Source organism: Phaseolus vulgaris, chromosome 9 (assembly GCF_051622355.1).
Source record: "Phaseolus vulgaris cultivar YP4 chromosome 9, ASM5162235v1, whole genome shotgun sequence".
NCBI classification, from domain to species: domain Eukaryota; kingdom Viridiplantae; phylum Streptophyta; class Magnoliopsida; order Fabales; family Fabaceae; genus Phaseolus; species Phaseolus vulgaris.
In genome coordinates, this window is record NC_143506.1 from 31,139,758 (window position 1) to 31,160,642 (window position 20,885).

General features: G+C 31.2%; 2 protein-coding genes across 3 annotated transcripts; one reads left to right on the plus strand and one right to left on the minus strand.

The window, feature by feature from the left end:
- Nucleotides 1-86: 86 nt before the first annotated feature.
- LOC137821698 (PHD finger-containing protein 6) lies at nt 87-4,594 on the minus strand. The gene is made up of 8 exons (XM_068626413.2): nt 4,542-4,594; nt 3,508-3,593; nt 3,040-3,410; nt 2,037-2,204; nt 1,725-1,845; nt 1,070-1,303; nt 844-968; nt 87-628 (listed from the first exon to the last, which is right to left on the minus strand). Exons 1-8 carry the CDS (start codon nt 4,566-4,568, stop codon nt 417-419), a joined length of 1,344 nt encoding a protein of 447 aa, XP_068482514.2. The 5' UTR covers nt 4,569-4,594; the 3' UTR covers nt 87-416.
- Nucleotides 4,595-16,542: 11,948 nt separating this feature from the next.
- Nucleotides 16,543-19,001, plus strand: LOC137821754 (uncharacterized). Of its 2 annotated transcripts, none has more exons than XM_068626503.2 (4): nt 16,543-17,095; nt 17,172-17,367; nt 18,005-18,183; nt 18,381-19,001. In XM_068626503.2, exons 1-4 carry the CDS (start codon nt 16,620-16,622, stop codon nt 18,967-18,969), a joined length of 1,440 nt encoding a protein of 479 aa, XP_068482604.2. In that variant the 5' UTR covers nt 16,543-16,619; the 3' UTR covers nt 18,970-19,001. The 2 variants fall into 2 exon arrangements, 1 of the variants encoding a protein (XP_068482604.2); XR_016515391.1 differs by having other exon boundaries at nt 16,565-17,095; nt 18,069-18,183.
- The last annotated feature ends 1,884 nt before the right edge of the window (nt 19,002-20,885 follow it).

A 20,885-nucleotide genomic window follows, 5' to 3' on the forward strand; every position in this document is an offset into this window, starting at 1 on the left:
CATATTAAACCGTTAACAATGAAAATATTATTAAAGTAACCGCGAAATAAATTTGGACAAGAGAAGGAATAAATTTGGAAGATATTACGATGAGAAAATTTTCACAATTAGAACAAATTCACTCCATTTAAAATGAATACTATTCATCTTCTCATGTTATGAGAAACAAATTATTTTTTAATTTAAAAAAAGACAACAAATGATAACAAAAATTCATCAGACAAACTTCTCAAATTCTAACACCAGCTAAACCTCGAGATATTTCTAACTGAGTTCAAAGGTTGTAGTATAGAAACACCAAAAAATGTTTAATTTCAACTAATTAAGTTTGCTCAAAGTTTGAAAAGGTGGCCACTGCACCACCATGAAGGTCTCAAATCATGTGCTCTTTAGGTCGTGATCTTCCGCAGCAAGTTTCAAGAAGACGTTTTTGGTAACTCTTCAAAGCCTGGAGGAACATCCAGATTGCTATCAAACTCCAATTTGGGTGTAACTAGTCCAAGGTGATGATCAGGTCTCACCATATTAACTGGCTCCATTTCAAGAAATCTTTCAATAGTTTTATCAATTTTCTTTTTGCGAAAGAATCCCCATAGGAACTGTCCATTGTTTACTGCAGTAATATCACCTGTGCAAACTAGTTGATGAGATCTTTGCCAAGAAAAAATGTAATAATAAATGCTGGTTGAGTCATGTGGGCAAATTGGACAAACAAATTCAACAAAACACAGCTTTTAAAAGAAAATTTTAGTATTTGATATCAAATATTCTTTGAAAGGAATTGTAGATTAGGATGTTAAGGAAGTGGCAGAGAAGATTTAATGCATGAAAGAGTTTACATACCCCTTGAGTCCATGCCAAGTTGATTTGAGGTAAATATCAGCAACTCCACTCCATTAATATAACTTTTCAGCAGTGATTTTTCGGCATTCATAAACCCCAATAAGCTGTTCAGGTTCTTTCTTGACCTACATCGAGAACATGTATAAACAGAATAGCTTAAACAATGAGTACTGGTCTGGCTGACACCAAAAGAGAGAAAGGAAATGAAAATGAAGTAAAAGCTAACCTCTCAGTTTGTTCTGATGGAAAGAAGTACAATGCAATATCCTGAAGCTTAGGAGAATCATCTTGGAATATGTCAGTCAAGACCTTCAAAGCAGTATGTGACTCCAATTTAAGGACCGATGGCATTTCTCTTGAAAATGCAAATGCTTTCCGATTAACAATGAATGGTGGTTGGGCTTCAAACCCATCATAAAATGTGCTAAGTCCAGCGGTATGAATAATTTGGAATTGACCCCTAGAAAATGGTCAACAGCATGTTAAATTCAGATTAATAAAACTGTAACCTTCAGATAATGAAGCTGGTGTCATATAATACTTGCTCAAATGATTGACACTTGCACGTGGTACCCATAACAATCTCACCTAGCAAACCTTTTTCTACTGATATATATATTCGAAATTGGAGAAAAGATCACAAAAGTGCACTACAGATATGTGAATGTATTTAGTTTCTATGCACCCATGTGCATAACCATTGATGAAACTGAAACTGCTTGAAAGATATCATTGTAATTCATAAATAGTAATATAAGATTGAAAGGAAATCTGAGACTTCATTCTCATCTGTCAGTACAGATTGGAGCTTAATGTGAATTTTAAAGGAAGAGTAATTGAAGGGAAATAGTTATCAATGATAAGTGAAGAGAGGTACATACCTCCAAGTAGCAATCGAACAGGGTAAAAATTTGCAATCAAGGTTTAAGCTTTGCTGAATACTCTGGTCATGTTTTTCAATGTTAGACTGGTTACAGTCAGCATTAGCAAAAGGGGTACCACCTAAAGAAGAGAGAGAGAGAGAGAAACAGAGCAAAAGACAAAGGAATAAAATACAAGATGATAGGTTCAAAACCCAAAAACTGTAATGTGAGTAATATACATGCCCATATTTCCACGAATAGACTGAAATAGGTGCAACAAACAATCGGAAAAAAACATCAGATATAACACAGACAAGAAAAGTATCCTACCTGAGAAGACAATAGGGGAAGATTTCCTTGCAGATAAAGCTTCAAAAGGTGCCGCTTTTGCAGGCTTCTCTTTCTGAGGATCATGGATTTGAACTTTTTTAGCAGGTGTCACTCCACCCATTGGTCGCTGATTTTTTCCTAAACACTTCTTTGGTGGTCCTACAACATCTATAGACTCGTACAAACAAATCAACAAACATGTGGTAAACTAGCTGCACAACAAATGCTTTAAACATTCTTTCTAAACTAGTCACACTCTGGTTCCACACTTATCCGCAGTTAATAAAAAACAACACTGCACGGCACCCAAAAAGCTAAGAAGAAAAAACATTGGACATCATTAGACAAAATTATATTTTATATCCTAAATTATATTTATTGTTCTCCTAAAACTAAGCCAGAGAAATTATAAATTAGTTTGTTCTCTTCAATTGTATATAATAATATTCCTAAAATAGGATACACAAACCAGGAATTATAATATCTGTACTTATGAGTAGTAACTACTTGTATATACTCCTATCATTATTTACAAAACGAACAAGCTATTAAACCTTTTCCCCTACCAGATTCATTGTCTCATAGTAATAAGAAATTTCATGGTAAATTTGCAAAGCAAAGGCATTAAACACTTTTCCAAAATGCAGTTACACTTTGGTTCTATATAACTAATTGTGTAAACTCCTAGTGTAAACTTATGATAACACTCTTTTAAAAACAATCAAGGTTATTAAATTAAAAGACTATTTCTGTTTAATTATATCATACAAATAAATAGATCAGGTTAGGCCATAGATCCATACGAATTGTCTAACTTATTTCCACTCCATAAATAAGCGCAAGTTCATAAGCACAATATTTCAATTCCATCAACTCAGATTAAAGCAAAGACAGAGTCAACCTCCACTTGATATTCTGTTTTTGGGAATAAGAACATGTATCATAAATGTTAAGAGAAAATAAAAGAATGGGAATGGCAGCAAAGGTGGAGAAAAACTCTCACCTTTTGATGATGGGAAAGAGGCATGTTTACTAGTCATTGTTTTCTTGTGTATTTCATCATCTCTTGGATGTTTCCCAAGTTCCATAGTAGATGATGAAACAGGAGAATTTGAATATGGAATCAAGGATGAATTGGACCCAACAACAGTCTTCCGGTAGCTTAGCAAAGTACAACTTGCTGGACCAGAAGAGAGTCTAATGACTTCATCCTCTGAAAGTGACTTCACTTTCGCAGCTTTGCCAGTTTGATGCATTTTAGAAGCCCTTGAACTAATACCCTGATCCTCTTCAGGTGGTGAAGTTGACACACACGAGCAAGACTCACAGACCCAGTATCTTGGAATTTTTAAGGTATTAAATCTCATGCAATAACTGAAATGGTTTGGAAATGACATGAAACGAGATATCAAGACCCTTAAAGAAGAAATATAAGTAGAAAAAAAGAGAATGTTATGTGGGAGATTATTACGCATGTTCACGTCTGTCTTTGCATATACAACAAGTAAGCAGTGTTTCTTTCCAACCAACAGCGCCACATATATCGCAGCAATCAGCCTGCAAAGAATAACAAACAATAAAAAAATCTACAACAAAGAACAGCCAAAAACAAAGTCTTAAGTACAATGTCTTGCAAACATGCTAAACCAATGAAGAAAAAATGTGTCTCTACGTTTCCTTCTCACAAAAAGTTTGCATTCTAAGAAGCAAAACAAAAGATAAATATGTAGATTCAAATGTCAAACTTCTACAAAAACAAAGGGTTGTCGAAGTCTGTTAAAAAAATTAGGTAACTTACTAACAAAACACCAATTTTTCTTTGCTTAATGTGAACATGAATGTCCATTCTTTGAATAGACTAAACAAAATTAATACTTCTTAAAATTAAGGGACAGAGAGTATAGTGCAAATATTAATTGGGTGAACCGATATCCATGAAAAATCAGAATCAAACTGTAATTATCAGTGAAATGGAAAATCTAAACATGAATGGTTAAGAAAGATTAAAATGTATGAAATCACAACCAGTGAAGTTCATATGTGATAAGTAGCAATCTTGAACATACTATCAAAATTGTATCTTTCATAAAAAAAACTCATTCACATTGATTATATCACCTTGTAAAAAAAAAGGAGTGTGAAAAAGAAATTGGTATTGGTTTGTAAGATCAGTCAAACCCCACTATCCATAAATGATTCAAATGTAAAAGCTATCAAATTTATGATTTATTTAAGGAAGAATTAATAACACTGTTCAAAATTAATGAAGTAGTAAGTAACTATTTATGTAAAATTTTGACATTTCAAACAAATTACACAACACAATGCAGCAAAAATAACCAAATCCCAGCAGCCTCCTAATCACCAATATAATATTAATCACAGTAACAGCAAAAAAAAAACAATCAATAAAAATAATAAATAAATAAATAAGAAAAAAATATAAACAAATAAAAAAACAAGAAAATAAAAGTAGAATGAGATCTTGTATTCTTCTTTGTTTACATTATCATCTTCCTTGTGTGGCTGCATTGTTCTTCTGGAAAAGAGTGTGAACTGAAAAGGAAAACAAATCGTCACAGGGTGAGTCCTAAAAAGCTTTTAATATCTAATTTTTTGAAAAAAGAAAAAACAAAAGAATGCATGCAACTCAAAAGTGTTGGAAATGCATTAGCATCAGCAGGAGTATAGAAAAATAAAAATAAAAATCTCTTGGAAGAGTGTGTGAACTGTAAAAGAAGACAGTTCCACAAAGGGTGAATCCTAAGAAATTTTAATATTAAAGTTTTTGAAGAAAAAAAAAACTGAAAAAGTATTGATGAATGCATGTAACCAAAAAGATTTGGAAATGCATTACTATAAACAGGAGTATAAAAAAAAAAATTGTGTTGAAGAACTTAGAAGAACAAAAAGGTAATGTCTTGCTTGAATACTTGGTATTAAGCAAACAATAGAAAAAAGGGGTTAAGAAAAAAGTTTTTCTAACTACAACATTACAACAACAAATGGAAGAAAACATTTAGTTTGTGTTTTCAATTCCATTTCACAGCACAAAATCTGTTATGCTCTGTGTTCATACCCTCACAGACTCGGGTTCTTGCAAGTTTGTGCAAAACTTCCTCACCGAATTTTTATTCTGTGCTTGTGTTGAATGAAAATAAGAATACGAAACAAAAAGTAAAGTGTGGGAAAAATGAAAAGATGGTAAGTGGAATCGTTGCGACCGATTTGTATTATATTTATCATATTCATTTTAAATAAAATTATAAAAAGTATTTTGTAAGTGAAAAATGATTAATAAACATGCATCTATTTATGTTACTGACATATCAATTTTTTATCTTCATAAAATATCTAAAAATGTGATTTGATAAAAATTTAATACCATCCTGGAAAAAAGAAATATTTAGTTTTACTTGTTTATATATTTTTCATGAAAAAGTTATTTACTATTTATATTTTAAGACAAATGCATTTTATAAAATGATTACTTGTTGAAATTCCTGAATTTTTTTTTTTAAAATATAAATTAATAAAAACAGATATTAAAGTTTATATTTCTATTATAACTTTTAACAAAGATTTCAGGGAAACTTGATTATTTAATTTATAACTTAGGATAAAAGTATATCCATTTCTTTAAGAAAATATTTAAAATATTTTACATTTTTTAAATAGTTTTACTTAATAATTCTTTTCTCTTACTAAATCAGTGGTGTTATAGTTTAGTTTCAATTATTATAAACAAACTTTAGTAATAATGAGTATACTTAATACTTATTTTTGAAGAATTTATTATTTGATTTTATGTGCATAAAAAATAGAATAAAATAAAATTTTAAACATTCTTGACGTTTTAAAATTTCTATGAAAAAATCTATTTCCTATTAAAGACTAAGAAGTTATTATATATATATATATATATTACTTTTTTATAATTTTTATACATCATAATTGTGTAATTTTTATATTTTTTTGTTCATATTATATGATAATATGAACACTGACATGTTATTTGACATATCCTACTATGGTTTAATTCTAATCTTTAAAGAAATAAAAATTTAATATTATCTCGTCATTAAAAAAAGGTATAAAATTGATAGAGAAACAAAAAAATCACAATTGAAATAATATTGGATTGAAGTAGAGATCAAAATCACTGAAACATTAAATATATGATATATATGATGGCTACATATGCAATTAAACAAATAAATAAAAAATTATTTAAAATTGACTATATATATAACAAAAAAAATTAATAGTTTGTATAAGTAATAAATATTAGACATTAAACATCTTCGAGAGATAGTTTCCTTTCTAAAATTATTGTATTAAATTAAAATAAAATAATTAGTAATATCCAATCAATAAATTTACATAAAAAAATGTGCAGAAAACATTAATGCTTTGGTTAGAGGGTGTGGAAAAGTGAAAAGTAAAGGGTGTGGGGAGTGGATATGTCAGAAAAGTTTATTGAAATATGTGATTAATGTAATGGTGTAAGGATATTTTGAATTATTTTTAATTGTGTTAATTGTAAGATTACAAATTTACCCTTGTATATAAAAAAAAGAAATAAATGATAATTAATTTTGTGCATATTTTATTTAATGAAAATAGATTAAAGTGTAATTATAAATAAAAGAAAAAATAATGTAAAATTCAAAGAAATAAATAAATAAATTTTTATATTTAAATATAATTTTATTATTTTCCATTTTATTAATTTAAATTAATTTTGTTAGTTAAGTTAATTTATTTAGATAATTTTAATATTATTTATGTTTTTTAAATTATGTTATATATATATATATTTATATACAAAATTATTATGAATAAGGATTTCAATTATTATCATTAGACCATAGCATGAATATTAAGTAGTTGTCAAAATATATAATATAAAATCGTTAAATTTGATTCAGAAAGAGATAAACACATGTTAATTTGTTTGTAATTTTGAAATTATGAAAAAATGAAGAACATAATAATGTTAATTAGAAAAAGAAAAGACATCCTCACAAATAACATTTTAATCCTTCTTGTGGATACCTTCAAACGGTTTTCTAGAAAACATATTTCATTTCGTTGTATGACAATAATTGCATCTTTTTCTTCGACAACGTCTTCAATGCACCATTTGAAAAAATTACAGTCTAAAACCATGCCACTTCTAAATTTTTTTCAAGAAAAGAATGAAATTGAACAATGAATAAGTTTAAAATAACATTCTTAAGTTTGTATCAAACCTAATTAAATAAATTTTGTCTTGTAGTTGGGACAACCCCAAAAACTTTTTCTAGCATTTTTTTCTGTTGTTGTTATTCTCAAAACAACAAATTATCCACAATCACAAATAGGAGCAACGAAGACATTTGTGCTCCCATTAGCATGGGTAAAAGAATCACGTTTTCGCACACTACAACCAATACAACTAAACGACGATGTGTTGTGATACACAGACATTGAAGGTCACTTAACCAATGTTGTTGAAGTTCCGTATTAGGTAATGGAACCCAAATTTGATTTATGCATAATAGAAATAAAATGTTAAAAAAGTTGCATTCAAAACAAAATCATTATGTAAATAAGTAGCATGAAAAGTACCATAAAACCTTAATATTAAATAACAATTTGTCAATGTTCAACGTCAAAAATAACAATAACAATAAAAATTCATTAATGTTCAACATGAAAATTAGAAATAAAAATAACAATGACAATAACATAATGATAAGACAATCAATGGCCTTGATGACGTCGAATGTCATTCAGAGTATCCTCAATTTGGTATATCCTTTGATCAACCCTGTCAATGCGGGTATTCATGTTTTGTATCCCGGACAAAATTTGGGTTAACAATTTGGTTTGATTGGGGATTGCCAGCTCAGGTTGATCACCTTCAACATCTTGTTGTGGCAATTGATCCTCTTCATCATCTTCTTCGTCATCCTACTGAGGCCTACCAAGTTGCCATACACCATTGAGTTGGAATATATTTAATTTTGTCATACTCTCTTTTCCAAAATAATGATTCCAGCCTAACATTATTGCTTGCTCATTTGACAAGTCAAAGCCATACACCAACAAGATGCGTGTTACACTACAAAAAATCGTGTATAAAGTGGCAGTTTTAATATGACGGTTATTAATAACTGTCACAAATAACTGTATAATACAACATCTTAATAACCACCACAATTATCATTCAAAATATGACATTTTGAACTGTGATAATTCTCCTCCAAAATAAAAACCGATCAAATACAATTAATTAACTCTTGACAAACCCTTTCATTGGATTTTGAAATGAAACATGACTCTTCCCCCTTTCTCTTGCAAACTCTTCACAAACCCTCTCTTCACAAAACCCTCTTCCCTTCACTCTCTTCGTGAAACACTCTTGCACTCTCTTCACTATTGCCCTTCATTCTTGCCTTCACTCACTTTTTCGTTCACTGTCTTCTCGCTCTTGCGCACCCTAAACCTAACCTTCACTCTCGCGCCCTTCACTATCCGCCATTGTCATTGTTTCTTCTGTTTGCCATCACCGCATCCTCGCAAGGATTTCAAATTTTGTCCGCCATAGTTTGTTCAGGTCTGTGCTCTATAACCTTATCTTTGAAATCTCTTGCTGGATTGTTTTGCCCTGTGTTAGTTCTTAATTTGTGAAATCTATTGTGGTTCTTAATTTTTTATTTTTTTTAAGTCAAAACAAGAAATTTATTAAAAAAAATACAATATAAGTGAATCAGGAACAGCAACAAAGATTAAGAGATCCTTGCTGGAGACAGAAACCCTTCTTTGAGCCCTGGTTGGTGCAATCTGTGTTGCAATGTGGAGTGCATGGCCCATGGCAGTTAAGCCCTGGATCAGTGAATCCTGTTACTGCTTTTGGGACTGATGTGAGAACCAAAGCAACAACGATCCCTTATTTCTGTATGTTGATGTGTGTTTTATTTTCGTTTCTTTGCAGCAACGATTGCAGAAAGAATGTGCCAGTTGTACTCATCGACATTCACAATTGCAGCATTAAGGCGAAAATTAAAATGAACCTTGGTAAAATGGACCTTCTTTGTCTTCTGGTAAGGATTGTATTGTTTTTAAATGGATGTGTTGTTAACGATTCTGTGGTTTGTTTCATAACTTCATAATATTTGTAAATCTGAGACAGTTGAAAGATCCAAAAACTTCCAAGTAATGTTCATTTTTGTATGACTCAAATTTATTAAAAACTCAAATGAGTCGATACACAAATTGGTAGATTGATATTTATATAAGCTACAGAGTGTAGTAGGTGAGTTTAGTGATGTGTGTAAGGGGATTTTAAGTCTTCCAAATATCTTTTAAGTATAAAAGTAAATATATAAAGAAAAGTCTTCCAAATTGCTTGTACTATTGCTAGACACCTCAAGGCATGTTGATACAATTTGCATAGTTCAATGTTGGGCTAGGTAATCTTTTAGGAATGTATATAAAAAGGTTGTTATAATTGCTGAATTGTTAGGTTTTTCCTCCTTTTCTTTTTTGCTTGTCTGTTTTTGTTTAAGTCTGTAATGCACATTTTGAGTAATAACAGTATGATCCATAGTTGTAATGTTGTATATAGGTGTTGATTGTATTGTGTCTGCTGACAAGTCTGCTAAAATATGGGACATATCAGAGGACAATATCGAAAAGGTGAAGAAAACTTTGACTTGTCCTGACACTGGTGGAATTGAAGATATGCTAGTGGGGTGCTTATGGTTGAATGATTATCTTGTCATTGTTTCTCTGGGTGAGATAACATCCATATTTTTAGCAAGCGATCTTGATAAAGCCCCGACAACATGTTGTTATCCCGACATTTCATCATGTGTTGCATGATATAATGTGACCAATTAATCAATATATTATTTTTGATGCACCACTTCATGAAAATATTTTCATTTAATAATTGTGCGAAGTTGCTCTCACGAGGGCACAAGATATGCACTCATGTGTAATGTAATAGTCGATTATTCATTTTCAGACTACCAGCATTTTTGACATTCTGACCTTGAACATCTTCACGAATCATGGACGATAATGCTAAGGCTCAATCATAATTGCATTCCTCAGGGATCGTCCCAGGGGTTAACTTAACATTGTCATACCTGAGATCGACAATGTTCATCCAATCCAATTGATTAATGTGTATTAGCTTTCCACAAATCTCAATGGCAAGGTCGCCAAGAGGTGTGATTTTCAGATTTGTATAAAACACTCAAACCAAGTCTCATAATACGAAAGTTTCATTTCAAGGAAAGGTTGTAAACGTTGGAAATTCAGAAGGTTTTGGAATTCAAACCCTGGAGTAGCAAAAACTGGAGAATGCATAGCTTTTGGAGATAAGATTGGTCTTCCATGAAACATATTTTCAAACATCATCATTTTCCATTTTGTAGTAAAGTATCTTGAATAATCAAGTACTTCTTCAATCCCCGTTGTTGGGGGAGGAGGAACGACATGATCTTCTGTTGGCGCTTTACCCTTACGGGTTATGTGGCGTTTCTGGGATGATGATGTCATGTATAATGCAATTACTAAAAAAATGAAATATTCATGACATGAAATATGAAACCCAATTTTAAGTAAAGGAAAGTTATGACAATAACATAAACTGAATATTACATTACCCTATAAAAGACAATACTAGAAGTCTTCAACTAGAATACTAAAACTTCTGATCATAATTATCCAATAACAAACATACACGGACAAATTACACAACAAGTCAAATGAAATAAAACGACAACATGTAATTGAAAGACATGAAGGTAACGCGGACACATATATATGAAATCAACGCCTAGTCATAAATGCAAACAACTTTGTCATACGACGCTCATATGGCATCCCAAATAATTGCTTAACTCTTCCTGGGTGCTCACATAAAAACTCGTAGCACTGATCCATGACTTGTTCATCCTGGATGTTAAGCTCCACCAGCATTGCCCAAATATCAGACTCAGAGAATTTGTACGATGCATGGCGACGATGATGGTGTACATGCTTAGCATATAAGTCATTTCTTCGTCTAATTTCCACAGTTATATCTTGTGTTCCGATTGCTTGTGCACGAGCAATGTCAACCAACAGAGAGGCATTTTGATTTCCATCTTTCATTGACAAAACACATTGTTGAATATTTGTATTCAATAAAGCAAAATGTTCATCAATTATGTCCATGGTGGGCCCTTTTCTTTTTTTATCCTCGAGATGAGGATGTGCCCACAGAGCCCGCAAAAGGTATAGAAGGAGTGTTTGAGGGAGTGTGAAAAGGAGTGTCATTTGATTGAATATGAGGAGCAGGTGACCGTGGGACGTAGTCATCTGCCTCTTCAAAGTTGGGTTGCTCGGGTATATAATCCATATTATTGTCGTCAAGGTTGACATTGAAATTACTTATGTCAGGAGGTGAATTGATGTCACGGACTGTCCTGACCCGATTTCTTGTGGCTCTGTCATTAGACCACAAGTCCTACATTAGGTTATAATGGAGAAGGGGATTGACACGCCATTTCGCCGCAAATGGTTTGACCTAAATACATGTGACATATTAGTACATTATGCCTAATGTGCAGTCAAATGTATTTGTTGTAAAATATATTTATCATCGTACCTTGATCAAGTCATTCCAAACTTCATCCTCCGCTTCAAAATGTTTGGTGGTTTGGTTCCATGCGTTACCACTCAATCCACCAAACAAATCATGTACTTCCCTCCACCTGTCCTTCAAACTTTTTTGACAGTTTTTGACATGATTTTTCTTAATACCCGATAATCCAGCCTCGTGTAGAGCCATAACAATGTTAGTATATCCCTGAGTGGTCTAGCTACCGCCAATTATGCATCCTTGATGTACCTCTTTAATCATTGCATTTAGCAGAATTAGAATCATCTCCGTCATCCACTTAGTGAACTCTCGATAACCACCTGATGAATTTGGAGCAACATTTTTCCCGCGATGCATTTAATTTACTTAAATAAAGTTAGGATGACAAACATTGGAATAAAACATAAAATATATTCTTTCATCAAATTAATTGTTTACATAATCTTCCCACGTTTCGTTTGCTATAGTGTCCCTAATATGACACCCTAGCCTATAATCATGCTCACGAGCATGGGTAGGGATTGGTTGTACATCTTCTTGTAACAATTCATGATCTACTTCAATTAGAGACTCATCATTGTCGACCTCGCGAAGAAAGTTATGCAGAATACAACAAGCTAAAACAATTTTTTGTCATAGTATCGACATCATAATATGGCTCAGTCCCACTGGCTATAATTGGAAATCATTTTTCCAGCACCCCAAATGTTCTCTCAATTACATTTCTAAGTGATGAATGTCGAAGATTAAACAACTTTAGCATTTTGTGGCTCTCTTCGCGAATATTCTTTCAAATGGTATCTAACCCTACGATAAGGTGTTATTATATTTGGTTTTAACATAAAACCTGCATCACCAAGATAGTATTTCCACACAAAGATTGTGGAAAGTTGTGTTAGTATATACTACTATAACCTATTTATTGTTGTGCACACCCAATCCCCTAAAATTAACCTTCTGAAATAACCAAATGATCGTCTCGTACCAAAGCGTCTTTCAATATCCTTGAATCTGAGGCAGTTTCTTCCCAACCGGTTAGGACATATGTGAACTTCATGTCAAAGTCACAAGCTACAAATATGTTTTGGGTTGACCAATCTTTTCTCCTTCGAAAACGAGGTGCATCAGCACGTGCAACCTTAACACATACATGAGTTCCATCTATGGCCCCTAAACAATCCTAATGTAAACCATATTTCATAACCTTAATTAAACACAAAATAAATAAAACATTATACATGGTTTAAAATAATATTATCATAAATCAACCTTAAAGTAGGGGTAAAATCGACTGTTGTTAAGGATGTGCGGTTCTACAAGCGTTCCATTTGGTTGAATTAAGAATTCTCCCTCCAACCTTAAAATTGCACTCAAAAAATTATGAAAGTGACGAAAAACTGTTTCTCCATACCGATGGAAAAAGAATGACACACTTCAATTCTTCACATTATGCCCAATAATGTGCAGAAAGTTAGCAACTTGTTCTTCCACGGTTGATCGATATGCATCTTTAACAAGTCCAATTCTTCGTATTCGTTGACATAATTGAAGAAAAACTTTTGGTCCCATGCGAATAATATCACGACATTGTTCAGTGTGAACCAAGTACTCCAATTCTGGTGTGTGACGCTCTTTTTGTGGTTGGAACTCACTCATAGAGTTGCTTCTAGTACACACCGTGCGTAACAAATTCAATGCAAAAGCAATCATACAAAGGATCATCACTAATGCACCTTCAGTATTTTTTTAATTTGTTCTTGGATTTGTGAAATTAAATTCATGTTCGTCGCAACAAAATCGTCATAAATTGCAACCGTTTCCTCAAAATGTACCATCTTTGCCTCGTCATAATGCCTTGCCGAATTCATAATGTTATCCATGTGATTTTTAACTTTCATCCATAACCATGATTACGAGTTAGTGTCAATATAACATACCGAATGTGGTTACCGCATCAGTGTAAAACTACTCCAATAGAGTGACCCTAAAACCTAATTTTAATAAAAAAATTATTGTAAATGACTCTATCATTTCATTTTTGTAATATAATAAAAATGATATAAATATATACACAAATTAAATTTGTCAATTATAATTAACAATTACATTAAATTAAATAAGTATAATAACAATAATAACTATGTACAAATATTCAAATTTCAAATATTTATGTAAAAAAAAAACCCTAATCATTATTTCCATTATGTAAAAATATGTTTTTTAAATAAATATATTTTTTATAAACAATTAAATGTTAAAAAAAAACTATTTACGTATATTATTAAAAATTCAAATTTCTTCTCTAAACTTTTTCTGTTTTTTTAATTGCTAGAACATTTTTTATAATTTTTTTTAACTATAAGATTAATAATTCATGTAAAATCTAAAAGAAAAAAACCCTAAACATTAAAAATTTCTATTTCCATTCTGTAAAAATATATTTTTTATAAACAATTAAATGTTAAAAAAATAAGAACTATCTACATATATTATTAAAAATTCAAATTTCTTCTCTAAACTTTTTCTGTTTTTTTTAATTACTAGAACATGTTTTATAATTTTTTTATTATAAAATTAATAATTTATGTAAAATCTAAAAGAAAAAAAAAACCTAAATATTAAAAATTTCTATTTCCATTCTATAAAAATATATTTTTTAAATAAATAAATCTAATTTTTTATAAACAACTAAATGTTAAAAAAATAAGAACTATCTACATATATTATTAAAAATTCAAATTTCTTCTCTAAACTTTTTTTTTTTAATTACTACACATTTTTTATAATCTTTTTAATTATAAGATTAACAATTTATGTAAAATCTAAAAGAAAAAAATCCTAAACATTAATAATTTCTATTTCCATTCTGTAAAAAAATATTTTTTAAATATATAAATCTATTTTTTTAAACAATTAAATGTTCAAAAAATAAGAACTATCTACATATATTATTAAAAAATCATATTTCTTCTCTAAACTTTTTCTGTTTTTTTAATTACTACAACATTTTTTATAATCTTTTGAATTATAAGATTAATAATTTATGTAAAATCTTAAAAGGAAAAAACCCTAAACATTAAAAATTTATATTTTCATTCTGTAAAAATATATTTTTTAAATAAATAAATCTATTTTTTATAAACAATTAATTATTCAAAAAATAACAACTATCTACATATATTATTAAAATTCAAATTTCTTCTCTAAACTTTTTTTTTAATTACTACAACATTTTTTTTATAATTTTTGTAATTATAACATTAATAATTTATGTAAAATCTAAGAAAAAAACATTAAAAATTTCTATTTCCATTCTATAAAAGTATTTTCTTTAAATAAATAATTATATTTTTTATAAACAATTAAATGTTAAAAAATAAGAACTATCTACACATATTATTAAAAATTCAAATTTCTTCTCTAACTTTTTTAATTACTACGATTTTTTTATAATCCTTTTAATAATAATATTTTTAAAATAGATATTCATATCTATAATTTCAATTCATCTCACATAAAATAAATATTGATATTTGATCAAATATTTTCCTTCCAATATTCAATTACATAAACAACTTAACACAATAATTAATTTACTGATATAATTAATAAATTTCTTCTAAATATTGACCTCTAAAATTACAAACTAATTAACATGAATAACTACTTTAAAATAATTTAAATAAATTCAATTCCAAAGCCAATAAACATCCAAACAAAAATTAAACATAAATAAAAACATACATTTTTAAAAAAAATCACACATACCTCAAGAGAGCAAAACAAAATCACAAAACAATGCAATTGTCACCAAGATCAAAGTGTGTCTGAAAAAATATTCAAAACAAAAATCAAAAAATAAAAAATCTAGAAAACCATGAACATAATCGATTATCAGTTGCCTTAAAAAAACTACATAATTGATTATCCAAAGATTTAAGAGGCACAATCGACTTTTCTTGCTGTTCAAAATCTAACATAATCGATTATGCTCACAGATCATCGATTATGTTCACAATAACACAACTCCCATAATCAATTATGATAGGAAAAAAATCTCAGATAACCGATTATGTTACGACCATAATCGATTATCAACTGTTTTTAACTTCATAATCGATTATGTAGTGCATTCTTTTCCAATAATAATTGGTTATGCATGAAACTAAAATGAAAAAAAAAGTAACCTTAGGGCAGAGATGAACTACCAAACTCACTATCCTACCTTTATGCTTACTGAAGATCCTCTCGAAGCACCCTATATCAATGCAACTCTCTGTGGGAAGGCTAGATAGATGTTGTGCTTGCTTAGCTTTGAAGGCTCTCTTATATAATGCATCACAATTATGATGCACCTACTCTCTCACCAACACACTTGTGCATTCAATTTACATTTAAGTTGGTCAAAGAGATTCCTGAATCAAAGTCAAGAATCTCATGCGCAATGATTGGCCACCGTGGTGCCCTGTTGCTCTTGATCCATGCAAAGGTGTAATGGCGGTGTACGCAAGTGCAACTGTGTAACGTGAATAAAGTAAGGACACTATGATCTTTCATTATATCCTACATGTCGTTCAACAAAATTCACTCTCCTTTCTCTTCATATTTGAGAGCACCCTGAATCTCCTCATGTTTTCATTCACTCTCACCCTTCCCCTTTCACATAAACGGAATGCCACCCTCTAATCCGTCCGCACTATAGTGTCACCACTAAATCAAACACAATGTAAATGATCTAATAAATAAAAGTCTAAACAAAGAAAAATACTTAATATATAACATAAAAAAAATAAAAATATATAGAGATCACATGCTTTTATTATTTTATATTTAGTGTATGTAGGGTGAGTGATGTGTTATAGAAGTGTCTAATTATCTTTCTAATCTATCGATCCCTAATTAATGTTCAATGTTCAATTAGAGGTGATTCCCATTCAAAAATGGTGGATGAGCATGAGCATGAGCATCTCCACCAACACTTGGTTCTAAAATCTGCAATATGTTCCATACTCCTCCTCCTCGCCATGATCATCCTCTTCCGCACTCTTCTCTCACCCTACGACACATCCGCTTCCTTAAACCCTCCGTGCCTCTCCACCCCCAACGCCACTCTCTCTTCCCCCCTCCAAAACGCCGTCGTCTGGGACTCCGTCTACTTCCTCCGCATCGCTCAATGCGGCTACGAGTACGAGCAAACCTTCGCTTTCCTCCCCCTCCTTCCCCTCTCTCTTTCCCTCCTCTCCTTCCTCCCCACCCTCTTCATTCTCTCCGCTTACCTCATCAACAACCTCGCCTTTGTTCTCGCTGCTCTCTACTTCTACAGACTCTCCTTAACCCTATTGAAGGACCCCCAAACTGCGTTAAGGGCTACTCTTTTGTTCTGCTTCAACCCCGCCTCTGTCTTTTATTCCTCCATGTAAATATTCTTTTCTTTTTTTCGCTCCTGTTGATGGATTTCTTGCCTCTGTGTTTGATTTCTCCTGAGATGGCAGATACTCCGAGAGTTTGTACGCTCTTATGTGTTTAGGAGGGATGTATCACTTCGTCTGCGGCGGAAACAATTTGGCCGTTCTTTTCTTCGCGCTCTCCGGTTGTGCAAGGTCTAATGGCGTGCTTAATGCTGGCTATCTCTGTTTTCAGACTATGCATCGCTCTTTTCACGCCCTGTTTCACCAAAAGCGTCTTCCTGTTGGTTCCTTCCCACCCTTTTGCATAAATCTGTTTGCTACTTATCGCTGCTTATTGGGGCCTTGAATTTTTTTATGAAAATCCAGTACAATTTGAGAGATAGAAAACATGTATTAAGCATAGTTAGCAATGTAGAAGCATTGTCTCTTGATGAACTCAAATGGATTTTGTTTTCCTCTTTGTGGACGATGTCAAGAAAGGAATGCGATTCATTATGGGTATTCCTATTTGTAGGTAGTAGAAAGAAATTTATCATGATTTTGTTTTTAGTAATTTCAAGAGGTGTTTCTTAGTTTAGGTTTGCAGAATTTCAAGAGGTGTTTACTGAGAGAGTTTCTAGGCACTCTTGAATTGCCCTGTGTTGCACATAATTTTCTATTGCCTGATATGGATGAAGGATCCTTTACTAAAATCCATTTTCTTTCTGTATTTTTGCTTTGACTCCCTAAATCTTTCCCCTCACCACCATTCTATCAGTGCTAAAGAAACATTTGTAAACTTAGGTATAGATGTAGCTCAAGTAGTTAGGGTGTTCTAGGATTGATTTCCATTTCAACTGAAAAGAAAAAGGTTTTCAATCATTGCTAGCTTGAATTATAAACTGAAATACTTGATTGATTCTTTGTCATTTTGCCAGTTGGCTTTGCAGATTATTTTTGTTGGAGCTTTACGCACTGCATGTATTTTCGCTCCATTTTTAGCTTTCCAGGCTTATGGCTATTACAATATGTGTGTTGGTCGTTCCCATGATGATATAAGGCCCTGGTGCAAGGCAAGGATACCGTTACTTTACAGTTACATTCAAAGTAATTATTGGTATGTTCACTGTTAAGTTCCAAACTTACTGTTGATTTATTTTGCTAATCCTATGCTATTGGCTGAATAATTATTCTCTATTCTGTGGCTTTATGCAAACTATTATGATGTATTTTCTATGTAGTGTAGAATGTTGGAACTTAGATATTTAAATAGTCAGTTTTCCAGTTGAAGATTGTTAAGTTCTGATTGTCCAGGGGTGTAGGTTTCCTGAGATATTTTCAGCTGAAACAGTTGCCTAACTTTCTTCTTGCATCTCCAATACTGTCTCTGGCACTGTGCTCAATTGTCCATTATGCCAAGTCAAGGCCTCAGACCTTTTTCTCATTGGGTTTTTTAGCTCCGATGGAAGAAAAGAGCTGTGGAGTTGTGTTTTTGTCAGGTGATCTCTCAAGGTCTAAAGAAGCTGGAAGTGTGGGGAAGTCCTCCTCTGTTAGGGTAGAAGAACACTTAAATCTTAGGAGAAGAAAGAATGTGATCAAGGGAGATGTTGCTACTGTTCCCATAGAATCCGAGTCAGCAGAAGCATGGCCAGGATACTTATCTGCATCTGTGCTCCCATTCCTGTTACACTTGGGATTCATGGCATGTACTGCTTTCTTTGTCATGCATGTACAGGTAGCTACTCGTTTCTTGTCTGCCAGCCCTCCTCTTTATTGGTTTGCTGCGCATATAATGGCATATCCCACAAAATACTATAGATGGGGATACGTGATATGGGCATACTCTATAACATATATATTTCTTGGTAGTTTGTTGTTTTCAAACTTCTATCCTTTTACTTAATGAGAACAATGGAAACATGGTTCTCCTTGAAAGCTTTTGGTCTTTTATTCCATGCAATGCAACTCCCACCATCAAGCATTGCTGATAAATTTTAGATTTCTTTTGGTTGCTTTGATTCAACTAATACACCTTTTTTTTTCTTCTCTTTTTGTAAAAAAAAATTACAATTCAAAGTTCAAATGGTTTGAACTTCATGGTCATTAATAAGATCACATTACATATAGGCTAGTGACATACCTACAAACTTAGGAATTTCTACATGAAAATATTTTCTTTATGTCAAGTTCTAAGTGCAACTCAAGTAAATCAAAAGAGTAAAAAAAAGTACTAAAATTGCTTTAATATTCAAATAAAAAATACTTACTTTCAAATGAAAGAGACATCAATTCAAAAAACAATTACGAAAGTTTTAGGAAAGACTATTGCAAGTTACAACTTATAGGAAGGGTCTATCATGCTCATTTTCCTAATAGAGTTCAACCAAGAATAAAAAAAAAACATGAATACAATTGCTTATCAATGAAGTAATAAATTAAACAATCTAAAATAATCAATCCTAAACAACACTTAAGTCTTGACCGTATGAAAAACAGAAGAGAAATCAAGAATCACATAAAAAATGAAAATCTGAATTAGGATAACTTTGTTTTTCATACTTATATTATTTTTTTGGACTTGATTCTACGGTCTAATCTTTATTTTAATTTGATTAAACATGCGACTAGGTTTATATTAATAAGAGCCAACCTCTCTTTCTATGTGATTATTTTGACAACTTTGGAGATTTAAGAAATACTTTCGTTTTCTTCTTTACAATCTTAAATTTTATACTTCACCACTCAGTAATGATAAAGATTAAGGAATGATCTCTAGTGTAATTGATAGTGATCCTTGAATTTTAGATGCATTAGTAGTTCTTTTTTCTTTTATTTTCATAGGTTCTATTTATATGTGATTTTTAAGAATTAATTTATGTTTGATATGTTAATTTGAATTTGTAAAAAATATTTACAATTTGTTAATCTGTTGCTTAGCTAATTCCTTAATTAATGATAAAATCAATTGTGAAAGGGCCAAGATTGACTTATTTTGTTGAAATATTTCTTTTGTTTAAAAATCAAATTCCTTTTTTATGCTACAAATTTTTGAAGATCACAGTCGATCCCTTTTTTCTTGTTAATCTTGAAATTTTGAATTTGTAATTGAATACTCTGAAAAAAGACTTTGGATTAATTCAACCCTTACTGGTTTTTAAAGTGTATTATTTGATTAAGTAAAACCAAGATCATTTGTTCTCATATGCTTAGCTTCTGTTCTTATTAATGTAGTTAAAACATAAGAGTAGATTAATGTTTGAAATGACTAAAAGTTTTAGATTTTAGCTTCTTTGTGAATATTCAAGTAATCTTTGAATGATCATCGATAATAGAAAGGAATTACCTCACACCTACAAATATTCATGTAATACATTACTTTCAAAAACAATATTTTTTTTTCTTCTTGTCATAGACACCTAGATGCATATGATACAAAGCATTAGCAGACATAAAGTAAGAGACAAAATGAGGAGCTTGTCATAGTGGATTATGGGATTTAACTTAGTCTTACCTTTCTTCTTACTTCTTTGTGCCTTGGCAAGCTGACAAACATTAGAGGCTAACAAAGGGACAACACTTCACCTCCTCTGACGAAATATAGTTTTTACTAATGCTCAAGAAATTAACAAAATTCTCGAGGTGAAATATTGACCAGAATAATCACTGCTAGATCTTTGTAAAGAAAGCTGCAGAACCCAAATGTTGTTTTGATTAATTACTTTTACAATAAAGTGTTAAAACATGAATATGTCTTAACATCAAATCATGACATATGCAAGGCTTCGTCTGATTGTGATAGACACAATTGTCATTCTAATC